The 22664-nt window shown below is 41.9% G+C and overlaps 1 protein-coding gene across 25 annotated transcripts in view; it reads right to left on the reverse strand.

The window, feature by feature from the left end:
- Window positions 1-426: 426 nt before the first annotated feature.
- NMNAT3 (nicotinamide nucleotide adenylyltransferase 3) overlaps window positions 427-22664 on the reverse strand; it is a 117799-nt gene continuing 95561 nt past the window's right edge. For 10 of the 25 annotated variants that reach the window (XM_009446557.4, XM_009446559.3, XM_009446561.3 and 7 more), the window contains 3 exons: window positions 19093-19276; window positions 13819-13901; window positions 427-1628 (listed from right to left, as the gene is read on the reverse strand). In XM_009446557.4, coding sequence (XP_009444832.1) covers window positions 1246-1628; window positions 13819-13901; window positions 19093-19276 — 650 coding nt within the window. In that variant the 3' untranslated portion in view covers window positions 427-1245. Of the gene's footprint in view, window positions 1629-12325; window positions 12453-13818; window positions 13902-19092; window positions 19277-20729; window positions 20763-22664 lie in introns of those variants that run through there. The other 15 variants (XM_054681102.1, XM_054681100.1, XM_054681101.1 and 12 more) reach the window with 4 other exon arrangements.

Consider the following 22664-nt stretch of genomic DNA (forward strand, 5'->3'; position numbering starts at 1 on the left):
ACTAAACCTGTAGCAAGGATGAACCAGAGTAAAACCATGGAGACGTAAATTCTGAATGCATTCAGTCATGTGGTCAGCAAGTATAATGAGTAAACCCAAACATAATTAGGCCAATCAAAACCTTTCCCTAATTTGGTAACGGAATGACAAATCCTACATGCACATGAGGCCCCTGTTCTAATATTTCAGAGACCTACCTGAAAAGAGCTATCGGCCCAGTGGTTTCTTTTAGAAGGCCGTTTGTGTGGCACCAAAAAGCAATTGCTTCCTCCATTCCTACTACCTGGAAACACAAACTTTTAAATTCATGCCAGTTCAATTGGAACAGTAGCAAATTTCATGAAGCAGCTAAAAAGAAGAGCAACAGCTGGTACATCAGGCATTAATAATATAACAAAGGAAGAAAAAAGAGAAATTTTTCATTAGTACTTTTTGATGTCAATTTATTATTTATCCCTTTGCCAGTATTCAAACAGACAGGCAGTCATAAAACATTAAAAAAGATCCTTTAAAACGGTCAGGCATCTGTTTTACCTCAGTTCCTTTTTAGAAACCTGGAAATCAGGAGCCCCGGCTTTTATGCTATAGCAAGTTTGACACTTGCTGTATCAAAAATATTGCTTGAGGATCACTACGTAGAAAGAGTTTTGTTTAAATTTTATGAAAGGCTGGTTAGGCAGGCAGACAATGGTTTGTAAGGCAAGATCCAGTGTAAATCAGCAATGTGCTGTTTCCAACTGTTTGACTCCTCAGTTCATATTCTGAAACCAGGGCGTTGACAAAACCCACTGTTCAGTAATTAGCATCCTGTCAAATCTTTCCAATCAAGACTAGCATGCTGCACCTGGTCCTAGTTAAAAAACACATTGTGGGCAATTCTGATCTGACCCTCAGGGGCCGCTGCCATGCTCAGAACTGCATTCAGCGTGCATGCCATAATTACCATCCACACAAAATAAGTAGACCTCCTTGTCCAGCAGCTCTGAGAGATTCTGCCTAATCCTAATGACCTGCCACACCATTTTAACTTCTTTGATAAATGTCTATCCTTGTGATTTAGACCTTTCCTCTCCTGTAAAGAAGGTATCTCTTCCTGGGACAGAAGACTCCTCAGAAGTAGAATCACTGTAGAAATAAAGCAAATGAAAAATGGAGAAGCAAAAACCAAAGTAAAACAGAAACCTTAACAGCCCTCTCCCCAGCAGGAGCTTGTTGGAGGAGGTGTGGATGCTGAGTCCCCCCTCCCTAGCATGTCTTGCCCTCAGTGCTCTGGGTGCTTTTGCCTTTCCAGGTACTGCCCTTGGTGTAGAGGCCATGGTCCTTGATGTAGGTGATGACAGCATCGGGAATCAGGTACTTTACGCTCTGCCCTTGGCCCAAGGCTCGCCTGACGTATGTGGCACTGATCTCATTCTGCACAGGCTCCTTGGCCAGGTGAATGTTGTGCTGGTGCATCCGTAGGATGGGAGATTCTGCGATGTAACCTTTTGGGTCGTGACCTACTCGGCCCACGCACACCAAGCCAAACTTCTCCACTATTTCCTGGATGTGCGCATCCTTCCAGAGGTTGGGGGTCTGGAAGGTCTTCAAGACGTCTGCCCCGCAGAGAAGCTTCAGCTCAGGCACAGCTGCAAAAACAAGGACGGACCCAGTAAAGTTAGAGAGAGGTCACTGCCAGGAAAGACAACATCATATTCTATTGGAAAGTCTCACAAAATGCTTTTCTTGGAATGTATCGAGAACTCAGTGTCTCCATGTTCATGACTTGAAAAGAAAAAGCATGTAAATGAATCTGCAGCCATTTCAGGGAATACAGTTGTAACTAATGATTTAATCAATACACCTTTTGTTTAATATTGGAAAAGTGCCAAGGAATACGATTTTTTTTCTTTTCAGTGTTCTAACAGAAGTCTGTCTGTGGTTGCTTTGGACCAAGGCAGAGTGCTCTAAAGGTGGCTGTGCTGTACCCAGTACTGTGTCTTCTGATAGAAGGTAAGGTTCTGAAAGCTCTGAGACCAACAAGCCGTGGGCCTTGGACAAGTCACTGCCTTATTTGAAATCCATTTCAGCCCTTGTGTTACTAGGAACTAGTACCTGGCACTTTTATATAAAAATCTCACTATAAAGATTAATTATAAAGGCTCTTTGGATAAACAAAAGGTCTCTAAGACTCCAACTGGTGGCCTTTTCATTGCAGTTTCCAATAAAACAAAGCTCTAGAACAATGCTTAATGTGGATAATCCTTTGGAATGTGTTCTAACAGAATGCTAATTGTGATAATGAAATAATACATAACATTTATTGGGAGATTACTATGGGCACTACTACTAAGCTCTTTATGTGTATAATACCGTATGCACCCCAGAACAATTTATGAGGTGAGTATTGTTGTTCCCATTTTATGGAGGGGGCAACTGAGGCAGAGAGAGATAAGTGACTTGCCTGAGGTCACTCAGTTAGGCAGATAAGTCAGGTGTCAAACCCAGGCAGCCATCCTCCAGGTGTGGCATTTGTAACTGCTGGGTTCTGCTGCTGCCTGCTGGTGGAAATCTGTACTTGCATTATACTGGAGAAGCCCTTCCTAGAGTCCCAGACTGATTTTCCTGGAACTATCCGTGTCCCTCTTGGTGAGCTAATCAGCAAAGGAAATCCAAGTCTATGCTAGAAACAAGCTGCAGGGTCTCTGATTCTTCCAGAAGCTGATCCCAGCTTCAGTAAATGGCAAAGACTGGGGTCCCAGAGTACTGGCCCCTGTCAATCACCACAAAGTCTGAGTAAAGAGAGGCTCCAGGGCTACCATACTGGAGAAAAACTTGTGTAAATGGTCAGTTTAGGATCCTCTCAGGTGGAACCTTTGAAGGAATCCAAATGTGGACCAGAGAGATGAGTTCACACAAAAGCACTGGAGCAACTGTGGAATGGAAAGTGAGAGACTGGAGGTGTCATGGAGAAGTCTGAGTCCTGGCCTCAACTGGGCACAGGCTGCTGTGCGGCCGGAGCCAAGACCTTTCTCTGGGTATCAGTTTCCCCATCCATGAGATGATGAGCTCTAGACTCATTTAAAGCAACATATGCAATCACAGAAACACACTTTTCAAATGCTCTAGCGGCATAATACTGGTCTAGTAAACGATATTCAAACATTCCTTCATTCATGCATGTATGAACTCTTAGTGGTTACAAACTAAGACTCTAGAGCCAGACACCTTACACCCAAATTCTGGTTCTGCTGTTCAATACCTCATGTGATCTCAACTTTAAAATGAGGATATTACCCTTCATTTATTCATTCATTCACTTATCCATTTACTCATTTATCTATCACTCTATTCATAGAAACACCCACTCAACATTTATGAACTGTCTCCCAGTGTCTGGCCTTTTTAAACCAATAAAACAGCATTTAACAATTATTCAGTAACTCATACTTTTCACTAATTTGGGCTGGTCCCATTGCTCACAACACATATGTATATTTGAACGGTTCTGCATCTGTGAAGTTTTACTCCAATTTCTTATCTATCCAACCAGTGTAGTATAAAGGAGAACAGTGTTTGGTCTTTCAAACAATTAGGTAGTTTTATGTGGTCTTCCTATGGGGGAGGTACTATGATGTGCATTTCATTCCAGGATTTGCTGGGACCTGGGACACACCCCCTCTCTTCCTACAGGTCAGAGAACAGAGAAGATACCACCTCCTTTTTCCAATAGATTTTTTTGTGGGGACAATTTCTGCATGTCAGTTTCAACATTGGGTACCGTTTGATTCATTAACAATGACAGTAAGGAATACTATTCACTTTGAGCCTTGCCTAGAAGGAACAAGGGCCCACACCTCCCCTGCCCCCCAAATCAAAGGCATGTCTGTGAGGCTGGTGGTGCCTGTTATTTCATGACGACAATACCATGTGATAGATCACTTCTCGGGCAACATGGGCCTCAGACTTCTAATTCCTGGCAGTCCTGTCTTCAGGGCTCACAAACGCATTCACACATCTCTTCCAAATCCATTTACAACACTGTTACAAAATTTTTAGACCGAGTGACTCTATCCAAGTCCTAAGTATGTAACTCCAGGGTGTAGTATAAAGAAATCAATATGATTTCTCCTAACAGTGATACAGATACATAAACAAATGGGATGTCCATAGGCATTCTGGGGGCAGTGTGCTCTACCTTTGAGTAGCTAAGGGCTTTGAAAGGTAGATAAAGCTGAAATTTACATAGACTGTGAGGGAAGTGCCACTAGGATCTTTGAAAGTTTGGTTGTCCTAAGTCTGTGAGATCAAAGAACACTAATCTTGAGGTCAGTCAGCTCTGGGTTCAACTTTAAATCTGCTGGTACCCTCAGGAAAATTACTTAGCCTATGGGCCTGTTTCTTCAGCCATAAAATGGGGATAGTAAAGCTTTCTTTGGAAGTTATGGGAATTGAGTGATGGAGAGAATGCAATGTAAATTTCCTGTCTGGCGCAGCATGTGAACACTGCCACCAACAGTGATGTCTGTCATGGTACCTCACAGACACACTCAGAAATGTGGGACTTCTGGGTCTGAAGAGGACATGAGAGATGAAGCATCTGACAGGCAGCACCTAAATTTACCACACAAGGCCACCTTGGAACATTCAGTATAAAACGGAAACAGATAAAGGGCCTGCTCTTTTGGGAGAGGGAATCCTCTGAATGTGGCTGAGCTGTGCTTCGTTCCATCAGCCATGGGTGGGCGCCACCTTCACAAAAGACAGACAGAGTCAGCTGTTAAAGAACTGAAGGCATCATCCATCCCAAAGTGTCACACCCAAGCAGCCCAGAATGTAGCAATCCATATGACTCTGGGTGAGCCCAAGGAGGCCTGCAAATCATAGAAGTGATGGGCAAAGCAAGGCTCTGGCAGCCAGAAATTGCTGAGCTCATCACGTAATTTGCAACCCCAGAGCATAAAAGCACACCAATAAAATACGCAGCACACAAAATGGTCCTTTAGAAATATGTCACTAGTAACACACATGCCATCTAATCAAGAGCCAAACTTATGCTGAGAAAAATTCCACCTTCCTGTTTTTAATTGCTCTACATTTTACCCCAATTACAAACATCAAACTGTGTTCTTTATGGAATGTATGGAAAATATGTAAGTATTTAAAGCAGAAATAACAACAACAATATTAATTCTGCTTTCTACAAAACACCATCAGTTTTTAGTGTATTTCCTTAGTCTTTTCTATTTAGACATGCTAACAGATGGGAAGTATAGTCATATTTTTATATACTTAAGATTATATGCAGTATTGTATCCTGATTTTTTTCCACTTCCTTCATAAGTGTTTCTCCACATCATCAAAACCTTTTATGTAGTTTCTTTATGCTATGTATACAGTATAATTTAGGTATACTTTCCTTTATATTTAAACATTGATATTGCTTTTACTTCCTGCCATTGTAAAAACTGTTGTGATAAACATCTTTCTGCATAAATCTTTGTCCCAATCTCTAATTATTTCCTTAGCCAGATTCCTAGAATGGGAATTTATCAAGCAAAGAGTGCAAAGATTTTTAAAGTCCCTGATATGTTTTGGTAAACTGAAAAACATAGTTTTCTTTTTTTAAAAATTTTATTATTATTGTACTTTAAGTTTTAGGGTACATGTGCACAACGTGCAGGTTTGTTACATATGTATACATATGCCATGTTGGTGTGCTGCACCCATTAACTCGTCATTTAGCATTAGGTATATCTCCTAATGCTATCCCTCCCCCCTTCCCCCACCCCACAACAGTCCCACTGTGTGATGTTCCCCTTCCTGTGTCCATGTGTTCTTATTGTTCAATTCCCACCTACGAGTGAGAACATGCGGTGTTTGGTTTTTTGTCCTTGTGATAGTTTGCTGAGAATGATGGTTTCCAGTTTCATCCATGTCCCTACAAAGGACATGAACTCATCATTTTTTATGGCTGCATAGTATTCCATGGTGTATATGTGCCACATTTTCTTAATCCAGTCTATCGTTGTTGGACATTTGGGTTGGTTCCAAGTCTGCTATTGTGAATAGTGCCGCAATAAACATACGTGTGCATGTGTCTTTATAGCAGCATGATTTATAATCCTTTGGGTATATACCCAGTAATGGGATGGCTGGGTCAAATGGTATTTCTAGTTCTAGATCCCTGAGGAATCGCCACAGTGAATTCCACAATGGTTGAACTAGTTTACAGTCCCACCAAAGTGTAAAATTCTCCCTATTTCTCCACCTCCTCTCCAGCACCTGTTGTTTCCTGACTTTTTAATGATTGCCATTCTAACTGGTGTGAGATGGTATCTCATTGTGGTTTTGATTTGCATTTCTCTGATGGCCAGTGATGATGAGCATTTTTTCATGTGTTTTTTGGCTGCATAAATGTCTTCTTTTGAGAAGTGTCTGTTCATATCCTTTGCCCACTTTTTGATGGAGTTGTTTGTTTTTTTCTTGTAAATTTGTTTGAGTTCATTGTAGATTCTGGATATTAGCCCTTTGTCAGATGAGTAGGTTGCAAAAATTTTCTCCCATTCTGTAGGTTACCTGTTCACTCTGATGGTAGTTTCTTTTGCTGTGCAGAAGCTCTTTAGTTTAATTAGATCCCATTTGTCAATTTTGGCTTTCGTTGCCATTGCTTTTGGTGTTTTAGACATGAAGTCCTTGCCCATGCCTATGTCCTGAATGGTAATGCCTAGGTTTTCTTCTAGGGTTTTTATGGTTTTAGGTCTAACATTTAAGTCTTTAATCCATCTTGAATTAATTTTTGTATAAGGTGTAAGGAAGGGATCCAGTTTCAGCTTTCTACATATGGCTAGCCAGTTTTCCCAGCACCATTTATTAAATAGGGAATCCTTTCCCCATTGCTTGTTTTTGTCAGGTTTGTCAAAGATCAGATAGTTGTAGATAGGTGGCATTATTTCTGAGGGCTCTGTTCTGTTCCATTGGTCTATATCTCTGTTTTGGTACCAGTACCATGCTGTTTTGGTTACTGTAGCCTTGTAGTATAGTTTGAAGTCAGGTAGCATGATGCCTCCAGATTTGTTCTTTTGGCTTAGGATTGACTTGGCAATGCGGGCTCTTTTTTGGTTCCATATGAACTTTAAAGTAGTTTTTTCCAATTCTGTGAAGAAAGTCATTGGTAGGTTGATGGAGATGGCATTGAATCTATAAATTACCTTGGGCAGTATGGCCATTTTCATGATATTGATTCTTCCTACCCATGAGCATGGAATGTTCTTCCATTTGTTTGTATCCTCTTTTATTTCATTGAGCAGTGGTTTGTAGCTCTCCTTGAAGAAGTCCTTCACATCCCTTGTAAGTTGGATTCCTAGGTATTTTATTCTCTTTGAAGCAATTGTGAATGGGAGTTCACTCACGATTTGGCTTTTTGTCTGTTATTGGTGTATAAGAATGCTTGTGATTTTTGTACATTGATTTTGTATCCTGAGACTTTGCTGAAGTTGCTTATCAAATTAAGGAGATTTTGGGCTGAGACGATGGGGTTTTCTAGATATACAATCATGTCATCTGCAAACAGGGACAATTTGACTTCCTCTTTTCCTAACTGAATACCCTTTATTTCCTTCTCCTGCCTGATTGCCCTGACCAGAACTTCCAACACTATGTTGAATAGGAGTGGTGAGAGAGGGCATCCCTGTCTTGTGGCAGTTTTCAAAGGGAATGCTTCCAGTTTTTGCCCATTCAGTATGATATTGGCTGTGGGTTTGTCATAGATAGCTCTTATTATTTTGAGATACATCCCATCAATACCTAATTTATTGAGAGTTTTTAGCATGAAGTGTTGTTGAATTTTGTCAAAGGCCTTTTCTGCATCTATTGAGATTTGGTTCTGTTTATATGCTGGATTACATTTATTGATTTGCGTATGTTGAACCAGCCTTGCATCCCAGGGATGAAGCCCACTTGATCATGGTGGATATGCTTTTTGATGTGCTGCTGGATTCGGTTTGCCAGTATTTTATTGAGGATTTTTGCATCGATGTTCATCAAGGATATTGGTCTAAAATTCTCTTTTTTTGTTGTGTCTCTGCCAGGCTTTGGTATCAGGATGATGCTGGCCTCATAAATTGAGTTAGGGAGGATTCCCTCTTTTTCTATTGATTGCAATAGTTTCAGAAGGAATGGTACTAGCTCCTCTTTGTACCTCTGATAGAATTTGGCTGTGAATCCATCTGGTCCTGGACTTTTTTTGGTTGGTAAGCTATTGATTATTGCCTCAATTTCAGAGCCTGTTATTGGTCTATTCAGAGATTCAACTTCTTCCTGGTTTAGTCTTGGGAGGGTGTATGTGTCCAGGAATTTATCCATTTCTTCTGGATTTTCTAGTTTATTTGCATAGAGGTGTTTATAGTATTCTCTGATGGTAGTTTGTATTTCTGTGGGATCGGTGGTGATATCCCCTTTATCATTTTTTATTGCATCTATTTGATTCTTCTCTCTTTTCTTCTTTATTAGTCTTGCTAGTGGTCTATCAATTTTGTTGATCTTTTCAAAAAACCAGCTCCTGGATTCATTACTTTTTTGAAGGGTTTTTTTGTGTCTCTATTTCCTTCAGTTCTGCTCTGATTTTAGTTATTTCTTGCCTTCTAGCTTTTGAATGTGTTTGCTCTTGCTTTTCTAGTTCTTTTAATTGTGATGTTAGGGTGTCAATTTTGGATCTTTCCTGCTTTGTCTTGTGGCCTTTAGTGCTATAAATTTCCCTCTACACACTGCTTTGAATGTGTCCCAGAGATTCTGGTATGTTGTGTCTTTGTTCTAGTTGGTTTCAAAGAACATCTTTATTTCTGCCTTCATTTCATTATTTACCCAGTAGTCATTCAGGAGCAGGTTGTTCCGGTTTTGAGTGAGTTTCTTAATCCTGAGTTCTAGTTTGATTGCACTGTGGTCTGAGGGACAGTTTGTTATAATTTCTGTTCTTTTACATTTGCTGAGGAGTGCTTTACTTCCAACTATGTGGTCAATTTTGGAATAGGTGTGGTGTGGTGCTGAAAAGAATGTATATTCTGTTGATTTCAGGTGGAGAGTTCTGTAGATGTCTATTAAGTCTGCTTGGTGCAGAGCTGAGTTCAATTCCTGGGTATCCTTGTTAACTTTCTGTCTCGTTGATCTGTCTAATGTTGACAGTGGGGTGTTAAAGTCTCCCATTATTATTGTGTGGGAGTCTAAGTCTCTTTGTAGGTCACTAAGGACTTGCTTTATGAATCTGGGTGCTCCTGTATTGGGTGCATATATATTTAGGATAGTTAGCTCTTCTTGTTGAATTGATCCCTTTACCATGATGTAATGGCCTTCTTTGTCTCTTTTGATCTTTGTTGGTTTAAAGTCTGTTTTATCAGAGACTAGGATTGCAACCCCTGCCTTTTTTTGTTCCATTTGCTTGGTAGATGTTCCTCCATCCCTTTATTTTGAGCCTATGTGTGTCTCTGCCCGTGAGATGGGTTTCCTGAATACAGCACACTGATGGGTCTTGACTCTTTATCCAATTTACCAGTCTGTGTCTTTTAATTGGAGCATTTAGCCAATTTACATTTAAAGTTAATATTGTTATGTGTGAATTTGAACCTGTCATTATGATGTTAGCTGGTTATTTTGCTCGTTAGTTGATGCCGTTTCTTCCTAGCCTTGATGATCTTTACAATTTGGCATGATTTTGCAGTGGCTGGTACCAGTTGTTCCTTTCCATGTTTAGTGCTTCCTTCAGGAGCTCTTTTAGAGCAGGCCTGGTGGTGACAAAATCTCTCAGCATTTGCTTGTCTGTGAAGGGTTTTATTTCTCCTTCACTTATGAAGCTTAGTTTGGCTGGATATGAAATTCTGGGTTGAAAATTCTTTTCTTTAAGAATGTTGAATATTGGTCTCCACTCTCTTCTGGCTTGTAGAGTTTCTGCCGAGAGATCAGCTGTTAGTCTGATGGGCTTCCCTTTGAGGGTAACCCGACCTTTCTCTCTGGCTGCCCTTAACATTTTTTCCTTCATTTCAACTTTGGTGAATCTGACAATTATGTGTCTTGGAGTTGCTCTTCTCGAGAAGTATCTTTGTGGTATTCTCTGTATTTCCTGAATTTGAATGTTGGCCTGCCTTGCTAGACTGGGGAAGTTCTCCTGGATAATATCCTGCAGAGTGTTTTCCAACTTGGTTCCATTCTCCCCGTCACTTTCAGGCACACCAATCAGACGTAGATTTGGTCTTTTCATATAGTCCCATATTTCTTGGAGGCTTTGTTCGTTTCTTTTTACTCTTTTTCCTCTAAACTTCTCTTATCGTTTCATTTCATTCATTTCATCTTCCATCACTGATACCCTTTCTTCCAGTTGATTGCATCGGCTCCTGAGGCTTCTACATTCATCAGGTAGCTCTCGTGCCTTGGTTTTCAGCTCCATCAGGTCCTTTAAAGACTTCTGTGCATTGGTTATTCTAGTTATCCATTCATCTAATTTTTTTTCAAAGATTTTAACTTCTTTGCCATTGGTTCAGATTTCCTCCTGTAGCTCGGAGTAGTTTGATCGTCTGAAGCCTTCTTCTCTCAACTTGTCAAAGTCATTCTCTGTCCAACTTTGTTCCATTGCTGGTGAGGAGCTGCGTTCCTTTGGAGGAGGAGAGGCACTCTGATTTTTAGAGTTTCCAGTTTTTCTGCTCTGTTTTTTTCCCATCTTTGTGGTTTTATCTACCTTTGGTCTTTGATGATGGTGACGTATAGATGGGTTTTTGGTGTGGATGTCCTTTCTGTTTGTTAGTTTTCCTTCTAACAGACAGGACCCTCAGCTGCATGTCTGTTGGAGTTTGCTAGAGGTCCACTCCAGACCCCGTTTGCCTGGGTATCAGCAGTGGTGGCTGCAGAACAGCAGATATTGGTGAACCGCAGATGCTGCTGCCTGATCGTTCCTCTGGAAGTTTTGTCTCAGAGGAGTACTCGGCCGTGTGAGGTGTCAGTCCGCCCCTACTGGGGGATGCCTCCCAGTTAGGCTACTCGGGGGTCAGGGACCTACTTGAGGAGGCAGTCTGCCCGTTCTCAGATCTCAAGCTGCGTGCTGGGAGAACCACTACTCTCTTCAAAGCGTCAGAGAGGGACATTTAAGTCTGCAGAGGTTACTGCTGTCTGTTTGTCTGTGTCCTGCCCCCAGAGGTGGAGCCTCCAGAGGCAGGCAGGCCTCCTTGAGCTGTGGTGGGCTCCACCCAGTTGGAGCTTCCCGGATGCTTTGTTTACCTAATCAAACAACTAACTTGGCAATGGCGGGCACCCCTCCCCCAGCCTCGCTGCCACCTTGCAGTTTGATCTCAGACTGCTGTGCTAGCAATGAGCAAGACTCTGTGGGTGTAGGACCCTCCGAGCCATGTGTGGGATATAATCTCCTGGTGTGCCGTTTTTTAAGCCCGTTGGAAAAGCGCAGTATTAGGGTGGGAGTGACCCGATTTTCCAGGTGCCATCTGTCACCGCTTTCTTTGACTAGGAAAGGGAATTCCCTGACCCCTTGTGCTTCCTGGGTGAGGCAATGCCTCGCCCTGCTTCGGCTCGTGCACGGTATGCTGCATCCACTGTCCTGCACCTACTGTCTGGCACTCCCCAGTGAGATGAACCCGGTACCTCAGTTGGAAATGCAGAAATCACCCGTCTTCTGTATCGCTCTTGCTGCGAGCTGTAGACTGGAGCTGTTCCTATTCGGCCATCTTCAAAACATGGTTTTCATTTCATGTAAACTTCCTTTTTTTTTTTTAATAGTTACTTTAGAATAGAACAAGTGAGTGGGATTTAGGGTCTGAACAGAGAGAAAGAGGCCCTCAACAATATAGGGCCAAGCAGATTAAGTTGGTAGTCCCTACAAAAATGATTCTGGAAAGAACCTGGAGTGGGCTTTGGCAGAGGGAGAGAGTTCATATTAATGAGAGCAGCTGGGGCTGGTTCCACAGGGAAGGTGAATTCTGAACTGGGCCTCACAGACAGATAGGTTTTCAATAGGGGAACCAAGAATTAAGAGGAAGGAGGGGAGGCCAGGCAAAAAGCTGAGACAGGGATTCTGGAAGCATATGCAGAGAGGTGAAGTGTGAGAGGATGGTAGCCTCAGTGTGTTGTCCCTCCTGAGTCACTCTGGCTGCCCCTGCCTCTCACTGGAGGCTCCAGTCTGCCCTAGTGGCATGGAGTGCCTCACACTTATGCTATCTCCTGCCCTTGTGCTTTCCTTAGCCTGCCCCTTGGCCCAGAAATGTCTCCAACCTCAATAATCCAGTCATCCTGCAAGTCTCAGTGCAGGTGCCCCCTCCTCCATGCAGCCTTCCTAATTCATGCCTGGACTCACCTCCATTCATACCCTGTCTCCAGCTTGAGGTGGGGGCTGGGGCTGGCTGTCTCTGTTCTCAGCCTGAGCCCAGAGTCTGTTCCAGTGAGGTGCTCAAAAAGTGTCTGTAGAATCCTTTTAAGAATGCCTGCTGAGCCAGAGATGATGCAGAAAGAAGGGAGAGGCTGATAATGAATACTGGGCACTGCGCTTATCGGGGATGGGTGGGAAGGAGCCCATGCAGGTAACAGAGAGGACAGGCAGACAGAAAGACCAGAGGAATACAATAAACATTATATAAGATGATTATATAGGAGGTACTGTAACTCCTTCTTAGATTCTTACTCTCATGCACAGCCCCCCAGACTGGCTGTAAAGCAAATCCTCAGAGTGCTTATTAAATATCCAAATTCCTGGGCTCTACTCCCACTCAGAAGGGAAGACACCTGGGAATTAGTGCTTTTAACAAGCCGCACAGGGGATACTGCTGTGAGGGATCCTCTGGCCAGCATTTGGGGACTGTTGCATGGCACCTTTAGGGCCTGGTAGCATTTCCAAGTCTTTTTAGAAGAGTGTTTCCCAATCTTGCTCTAGGAAGCACTAGTTCTGAAAAATTACTAACAGATATTAAACAAAGAGTTCCATACTTAAAAAAGTGGTAAGAATGACTGCAAGGTATTTCTCTTTCTTGTAGAATCACAATGCACATGGACATAGTAAAGGCTCTAAAAAGTCCTTCAGTAGAGAAACCACATTAGGTGTGCTAAACCCCAGCATTCCTAAACTCTTCTATTCTGGAAGCAGTGTTCCACCAACCAAAGTCGGGAGACCCTGCCGTAGGAAATTCTGCAGATGACCTGCTGGAATCTGCATGCCCACCGCTGCATGGTGCTTCTGCTTATTTGCATGAGAGCGTTATGCATTTTGCCCTTGACACCAGGGCAGCTCATACTGTGAAATCACAGCCAACAAGGTTTTCTCAAACACCAGGAAATGACAACACTTCCTGGCTTACACATCTAGGCTTACAAATTAAGAGGATAATCCAAACCAACTTTAAATTCCCTTAAAAATAGGTTTCCTCTTTTGAGTGAACCATTGAGTAATTCTGCTATAAATAAAGTCTTAGTCTCTTTGTTCAAGTTGTATAATGGCATATTTTACGTTCAAAAAGGCTAAGGCTTTTAAAAGAAACCCAGCAGCACTCATCAGTTTATCCCTGTGTGACCCTGACTATAATCCATGTCATTAGAACAAGTCACAAGGGTAGGTAAACTTCTTTGGGGCAAAAAAACCCCAAATTAGCAGAGCAATTTACAGGGGGTGGTGGCAGATTGTCTAATCTGAACTTCAACCTCAGAAGTGTCATCCCAGCCAGGCAGGCCTTAAATTCCTTATCTGTGCCCAGAGGGTTGGACTCCAGTCCTCTGCAGCTGTGACCACCCCTACCCCCTTCGGTTCTCACAGAATCCCTGACATCTCATTCTCCTACAGACAAGAGGGTCAGCACCCACCTGCAGGGGTCGAGAAGAGTGCCTTGCCATGGTCTGGGCCTTCCATCTGGGGTGGAGATCTGAGCAGTTCACTGTGATGATGCCTGTGTTGTAAACATATGGGCTCAGGGTATGTCTGTCCTCCAGCCCTCAAAGCCACCCAGAGATTTTCAGATTTTGTCTCAGCCTGCTTTTATCTACTTTAGTTCACTCATTCCACAAATATCTGTTGAGGGCCTACTCTGTGGCAGGCATTGCCAGGAGCTGGGACAGAAAGCCATGGGGTCTTCATGGAGAGTCCTGTCCAAGACAGTCCACTACTTTCCATGTGACATGGGTGAAGTCAGGGAAATTAGTACATTTCTATTCTTTTAACATTTTCTTCAATATTTCTCAAAAAAAAAAAAGGAGTCACTGCTGAGTAGGGGTTAAGGACATGGGCTATTACAATCAGACAGACTTGAATTCAAGACACATTTTCATTTGAGAAGCAGGGATAACAACACCTACTTTTAGGCTCTTGTGAAGGTGAATGAGCCATGCACATGAAGCACTGGCACAGTGCATGGCCCACAGCTAGCTCCCAGAAAAGCTGCCTGCTCTCATTAGAAACTAGTACTTTAGAAGGCAATAGGGTGATGGCCAAGAGCCAGGGCTTGCAGCCAGATGGCCTGGGTTGAATCTCAGCTCCTCCACCAGCTGGCTGTGTGACCCTGGGTGGGTGATTTCAAGTCTCTATGTGGATGGTGCTGCAACTGCCAGTGAGGAATTATGACAGTGCCCACCTCTGATGGGTGGTTATGAAGATTAAAGGGGTTAATACACACAAAGTGCACTGGGCATTTCAAATATGATTAGACTTTCACAAATTTGGCATGCCTGCCTTCTTTAGCAATCTATCTTCTGCAAATCATGAGATACTTATATATGCTTTTGTCAAACACAGGCAACCATTATACACCCCTTCTTGTATCAATTTGATCTTCCAACTTCCACTTCCTGTATTATGCATTTACTAGAACTGTATTTAGGGGGCAGTAGTGCCTGGTGGGAAAAGCATATGCTTTTCAGCCAGAGTGGGTGGGTTTAAGTTCAGGCTTTTTTGCTGAATGACCCTGACACCCTGTAGCATTGATACTCTCAGAGCCACGTGGACCTCATCTGTAAATTGGTCATGAAAGTTAATGCTGGCCTTATCTACACTGAGTATCACAAGATCATGAATGAAAAATTGCTTCCACCTTGCCAAATGCTGGGGAAGTGGCCTGCTGCTGATTATAATTGGGAGGCAGCTCAGTGTTAAGTTCTAGAATTAGACTGGGTTGGAATTCTGGCTCTAACTAGTAGCTCTGGAGTCTTGGTGTCTCTAGTTTCCTCATCTAGAGAATGAGGGATAACGGCAGAACCTACCCCAGAAAGCTGTTGTGAGGATTAATTGAAACGCTTAGCACCAGCCCATACACAGAAAGAGCCCAATAAGTGTTAGCTGTTATTATCATTATCTTAGTCTATCTTCCCACCAGATTGTGAAAAGGGACCCCACGGAATTCATCTTTATATTCCTAGCACCCATGAAAATGCTCCTTAATTCTGCTGAATTCAGGAATGTTGGAAGGAGTGGATGAATGAATACATTTAACCTGGTTCAAAGCCCTTCTAGATCATCTCAGAGACTCAGCAGAGTCTTCTTAGAGCCTGGCTGGACTCAGTGTTTTCATTATCATTTTACTGCTTTGATTTTGGTAAACTTTATTTCTGAGGATTCACCCTTGGATTGGCATGGGCTCTCACATCAGACTGAAGTAGATTGAGTCTCACCTCCACTTTCTAACTGTAGGACTTGAAGTATTTTACAACCCTTTCTGAATCTCCATGTCCTTATATATAAAATAGGGCTAAACCCACCTACCTCTTGGAGTTGCTGAGCTTACTAGATATACATGAAAGAGCTTGGCACACATAGAGGGTGATTAGTAAAAGGTGGTGGTGATTCTCATTTTACTTACCTTGAAGGTCCTAGTTCAGGTTGACCCTACTTTGAATATTAGCTGGATCTCTGAACTTTGTTGTGGAAATAATTACTTCCAATACAACATGCATTTGCCAGGGACTTCCACTGCACCTCTATGGGGCATGACCATTACTGCTTCTTGCTGCCTGCCTGAGTGGTACCTTGGGCCTGTGGATTGACCCTGGGGGCATGTTCTTGGTGTCCTCAGCAGTCCCACTGGTCTTCAGGAAAGACTGGAGGGCAACTGTGGGAGGTGTAAAGCCAGCCACATCATGTTCCCAGCCTGCAGATCCCTGTTTTGAAGATGGCCATAAGCATGGCTTCAGAGCTCCACAGATGGGAGCTCCACGTCCTATTTGTGTGTGACTGTGATTAACGTAGCCTCTCTGAGCCTCAGTTTCTTTATCTGTAAAATGAGGACAACACAAGATCATGTCTGCAAAGAACAAACTATCTTATAGGGAAAGAAGGAATCTTCAATAAGCTCTACAGTGAATTTACATCATAGAGATGTTTGTTACTATGTCACTATGATGCAGATTCACTATGGACTTTATCAAGAGGACACTAAATGGAGCAAAAGATGGGGTGGATTTCTACCATGCTTCTAAAACCACCTGACTTTACAATTATAACTGGATTTTCAGTCTTAAAAAACTTCGATTTTGATAATTTTCGGAAAGTGTTAGTAATCAAACACAAATGCAATTGGTACATTTTGGAGATGAAACTTACTCCAAATAATAATTTTAAAAATCTTAATCAGCATTTGATAAAACTGTGTTGACTGTAACAGTGATTCTCAATTTTGGTTGCACAAAATACATCTGGGAACCTTTATGAAAATAGCAATGTTTAGAGCCCACCCCTGACAAATCAAAATCTCTGGGGTGGGTGGGAGGAGGTGAGCATTTAAAAAAGCTTATTAAGTGATTTCTGCAGCCAGAGTTGAGACCACTGGTTTGGATGCATCTTGGTACTGATCATAAGCTTAATTCATATACTTGGCAGCTGAAGCTGTGAGCTAGCCATATATTGAATCACCAGGTAGCTTTTAAAAATCCTGATGCCCCAACCCAGACCAATGACATGGGTACTTTTAAAAGCTCCCTGGGTGATTCCAGTGTGCAAGCTAACACTGAGCAACACAGGAATGAAGGAGTTATTTAAAAAAAATTAAAAAGAGGCCTGGTGTGGTGACTGATGCCTGTAATCCCAGCACTTTGGGAGGCTGAGGTAGGTGGATCGCCTGAGGTCGGAGTTGGAGACCAGCCTGGCCAACATGGTGAACCCCCGTCTCTACTAAAAATACAAAAAATTAGCTGGGCATGGTGGTGTGTGCCTGTAATCCCAGCTACTTGGGAGGCTGAGGCAGGAGAATTGCTTGAACCCAGGAGGTGGAGGTTGCAGTGAGCCGAGATCATGCCACTGCACTCCAGCCTGGGCAACAGAGCTTAATTAATAAACTTGGCAGCTGAAGTGGTGGGCTAGCCATGTATTGGAATCACCATGGAGCTTTTTTTGAGACCCTATCTCAAAAAAAAAAATTAAAAAGAAAATGAATGCGTTCAGTACAATCTTAGCTCACTCCTGTATTTTGCAGCAGAAGCACAAGTAATCGTAAATAGTACTATGGTCAACTCCTATTTATCCATGAATGGCTTATCTGTTTTGAGGACAAATTATGGGCCAGCATTAGGGATTCAGGGAAGGTAGCTAACATTATTAAGTACCTACCATAAACCAGGTGTTTTGCCTACATCATCTCATTTAATTCACACGGAATCCTAGTGGAGTGGGTGATGTCATTTCCATTTTATTAGGTGAGAAATTGAGACTCAGGGAGGCTAAATCACTTATATCAAGTAATTCAGCTAGTAAATTTTGCTCTAAAACCTGTGTCCTAGGCTACAGTGCTTCTCACTGGGTGGAGGAGAAAGCGTCTGTTTCTGCCTACATATTAAAGCTAAATTACTTGTTGGATGATCTATTCTCTTGCTTCTATTCCCCCTCTCTTAGCCTAGATAAATGAGAAATGACTGCATGACTCATTCTAAAGGGATGATCTAGGTGTCAATTTATTCCTTATATAATTTTCAATATAAGGGTCTTTGTTTATACTAATGGGTCATTAAAAAATAAAGAAGAGCATGTGTCATAACAATTATTTTATAATGGCTTTCCTTTTAATTTGGCAACAGGTTCTGAAACAACACTGTAACTGCTGAATGCTTCTGGCTGGTTCTTTCCACAGTAAAAGGTAAGTAATAAGAACCAGGATATAAAAACTAAATGATTACCTCTACTAAAAAGGTAAATCTTTTTCTCCCAAGTGATTTTGAAGACAAGTTAAAAATGAAAACTAAAACACATTATGAACAGGCCTGTCAGTCATTCCACCTTGTCCCTTTGCCTCCCATTTCCTGCCAATCCTAGTGGTTCTAAATAGACAAAAGACACAGCAATTTGCAATCCCTTCCAGCAGAGCTGGTTGTCATTAGTGATGAGGCAGGCCATACTCACAATCCCAACAGCCAGGAGAGGTGGGACTTCCTGCTTCTCTGGCAATTCCCCCTTAAAGTCTGCAGACACAAGCTAGTGACCCACTGCCCTAACATGCAGGGCTGGCTTGGGGTTTTAAACAGTTTTATTACTTATGCTGAATACAAATAGAAATTCCAGAAGAAAAAATAATCCAGAGTAACTGTTTCTAGATTTATAGTCTTTTTTTCTATTTCACATAAAAGTCTGGGTTTACAGAACCCAGGAATTGTACAATTAAAAAAGACAGCTTATTCTATAGATGTAGTTTTCAACTTAGACAATGATAAAAATAACAAAAGGTCCCACCTACTAAATATTATTATGTAGTTCTGGGTCAGGAAAGTTATTTACATATAAAAAATCCTCATTCGGTTTTGTTGTCTCCATTTTGCAAGTGAGAAATATGTCTCAGAGGCTTCAGATCACTTGCTCAAAGTCACACAGCTACTAAGTGGTGGCACTAGACCCCAGTGCTACCATCGTCTGAAATAAGGTTGGGTGTTTCCACAAAGTGCATTTGAAAGTACAGTGTTTTGTAATTTTTCTGCTCAGGGACCTCTCTGAGAATGTGAATCTGTTGATCTCTCTCCTGCTAAATAGAAACTGCTTCTTGGATATTTGCTGAGAAGGTCTGGCAGAAACCTAGCCCCACAGGGTAAAAGCCCTACCTTTTACCCTGTAGGCTCTGCAGACATCTCCCGTGGCCCCTGGTCATCACACAGGAGAGTGACTACCATTACCTCAGCACCTTCACTGTCTCCATCCACTGTGCCTGCTCACTCTCCCAGGGGTCCACCCGGATCCAGTCGGATGTCTGCAGGGCCAGCCGGGCCATGGCCACTCGGTGATGAGAAGCTGCGAGGTCTTTCTTCCCATAGGTGTCGTTGACAGGAGAGATGATACCCTGGATGACCTGGTACATTCCTAGGTAAGAGAGAGCAGTGGTGTTGCACATACAGACAGATGCTCACCACCTGGCAGCCTGAATTCAGGCAGGTGCTAAATGTCTCCAGTGCCTCATCCTGAGTGGTAGTAGACTCTGGCATTCTCTCATGGGGGAGAAAGGGTAGCTCCCTTAGGCAAGGGTAAAGGCACTACCTTAGTGAACATGTGCTTCTCCTCTAGAGCCTTCTACAACCCGGGTAGCACTGAGAGAAAGGCTTCTCTGCTGAGACAAAGGCTGTGAGGGTGGCGCTCAGGCAAGGGTCCCATACAGCAGTGAGGACAGTTAGGATCAGGATATAGTTGAGGAACAGCATGACTTCCCCTTCTATAGGAATTAACAGGGGCACTATTTTTGCCCTCTATGTGAGGATGAAAATTATATATAGTTTCTTAGCCCAAATGGGGATTTTGAGGATGAAGGACAAAGGGATGGGATTTTAGCGTGAACCAGGGTTGGTGGGTATTGGCTGTAGATGGACTAGTCGCACAGGCCACCACTGACCTGGGAGGAATGTGCTGCTGATGGAATGGGAAAGCGTACTTTGAAATAGACATGGACTGTGCTCACTAACCATGATAACTGCCCTGTAGATCGTCTAAACCACATGGGATTCATCTGGGGAGAGATAAAGTTTTGTGTGTTAAGCTCCTAAAACTGGAGGATTTATTATTGCAGCTAGCCTAGTCTATCTTGACAAATGTTATTTTGAGACATTCCCTGTTATTCCTAGTTTAAGAGTGCCTGCCATAAATGAATGTTGAATTTTATTAAATGACTTTTCTGCAACTCTTGATTGTGTGATTTTTTTTCTCCTTTACTCAGTTAATATGGTAAATTGCATTGATTAATTTTCTAATCCTAAACTAACACTGCATTCCTGAGATAAGCCCTATTTGGCCAAGATATATTACCTTTCTTGTGTATTGGTGGGTTCACTTTGCTAATTTGTTTTTTAGGTAGTAAGACAGGTCTATAATTTTCCTTTCTCTCACTGTCCTAATCAGATTTTGGTATCAAGGTTGTGCTAGCCTCATAAAAAGCGTTGCAGAGTTCTCTCTTTCTATGCTGTAAGAGATCTTGTGTGTTAGGACTGAAATAACTTTCTTTTTGAGACAGAGTCTTGCTCTGTCACCCAGGCTGGAGTGCAGTGGTGCAATCTCAGCTCACTGCAACCTCCACCTCCTGGGTTCAAGCAATTCTCCTGCCTCAGCCTCCCGAGTAGCTGAGACTATAGGCATGCGCCACCATGCCCGACCAATTTTTTAATTTTTAGTAGAGACAGGGTTTTGCCATGTTGGCTAGGCTGGTCTCCAACCCCTGACCTCAAGTGATCCACCCATCTCGGCCTCCCAAAGTGCTGGGATTACAGCCATGAGCCACCGTGCCCAGCCTGAAATAACATTTTTTTTTTGAGTGTTTTGTAGAACTCACCAGTGAAGTTTTGTGAGGCTAGAGTTTAATTTGTGTTGTCACTGACAGGAGAGATGATACCCTGGATGACCTGGTACATTCCTACATAAGAGAGAGCAGTGGTGTTGCACATACAGACAGACGCTCGCCACCTGGCAGCCCGAATTCAGGCAGGTGCTAAATATCTCCAGTGCCTCATCCTGAGTGGGAGTAGACTCAGTAGTCAAATTTTTGACTACTGATTTAATTTCCTTAATGATTATAATTCAGAATTTCACTTCTTCATTATGATTTTGGCAACTTACATTTTCCAGGATTTTATTCATCATATCTAAAATTTGAAATTTACTGGCATAAAGTTAGTTGTGATATTCTTTTTTTTTTTTGGCAATCACCGCTTTAATCAAGCAATGAAGGTTATCACAAATAATAGAACAATTTGCATTGTGTGCATCCTAATTTGATACAGCAATAAAGTATGAATTCACCTATGAATTGGTTAACCATACAATTTATCAGCTAAAAGGTTCATTTCTGAGAGTGAAATTACATGTTATTAATAATTATACCCAAACAATAGCTATAAACTAGACATAGACAACTCTGGATTTATCCTTACCTGTAAGTATCCTAGCCAACATATTTAGACTGGAACTAATCACAATGAAACATTCAGACAATTGACCTGTCCTCTTCACAAAAGTCTAAGTCATGAAAAACAAAAACAGGACTACTCTAGATTAAAAGAGACTAAAGATACAGAATAACCAAATTGTGATGAGTTTAAATGCTATATGGGGGGAAGCTACAAAAGGTATTTTTGGGTCAATTAGGGAAATTTGAATATGGACAGTATATTAGATGATATTATGTAATTTTCATTAATTTTCTTAGGAGTGATAATGGTACTGTATTTATTATACAGGAGAACATCTTTTTTTTTTTTTACACAAGTGTCATAGCAACTTTATTTGAAATAGTAGAAAATGGGAAACAAGTAGTGTAAATGTCCATCAACAGATAAACAGATAACACTAATTGTAGCATATCCATACAGCGAAATACTACTTGGCAATAAATGTATGACCTATGGATATATGCTACAACAAAAATGAGTGTCAAGTTATTTATTTTGTGTGAGAAAGCCAAACCAAAAAAAGGAAAAGAGTACATACTATATGATTCAATTTATATAATATTCCAGAAAATGTGCCTAATCTATAATAAGTAGATATAGATCATTGATTAGAGATGGGGTTGGAGAGCGTGGAAATGTGCTGTGGGGAAAGCTGGATGAGAAAGATCATAAAAGTCAGGCAGAAACTTTGGCAGGGGTTGGATAGGTTCATTTTCTAACTTGTAGTGATGGTCTCACGGCTGTACACATATGAGAAAACTTTACTACTCTTGAAACATACGTAGTTTATTATATGTTAATTCTTCCTCAATAAAGTTATTTTTAAAAACTCTAAGGCAGGCTGGGTGCGGTGGCTCATGCCTGTAATCCCAGCACTTTGGGAGGCCGGGGTGGGGGGATCACCTGAGGTTAGGAGTTTGAAACCAGCCTGGCCAACATGGTGAAACCTGTCTCTATGAAAATACAAAAAAATTAGCTGGGCATAATGGTGTGTGCCTGTAATCCTAGCTGCTAGCAAGGCTGAGGCAGGAGAATCGCCTGAGCCCAGGAGGCAGAGGTTGCAGTGAGCCGAGATTACGCCACTGTGAGCCTAGGCAACAGAGCAAGACTCCCTCTCAAAAAAACAAACAAACAAAACAAAACAAAACAAAACAAAAAAAACCACATGTAAGGCAAAAAACAAAAGAGAAGATCTAACTTCTTAGTAAATGTGTTCACCATTGGGGTGTTTATAAAAGAGATGTCATTCTTTATTAATATAAGAGAATATTCTTATTCTTAGAAAATGTACATTTAGGCCGGACATGATAGCTCATGCC

Source organism: Pan troglodytes, chromosome 2, assembly GCF_028858775.2.
Source record: "Pan troglodytes isolate AG18354 chromosome 2, NHGRI_mPanTro3-v2.0_pri, whole genome shotgun sequence".
Taxonomy (NCBI): Eukaryota; Metazoa; Chordata; class Mammalia; order Primates; family Hominidae; genus Pan; species Pan troglodytes.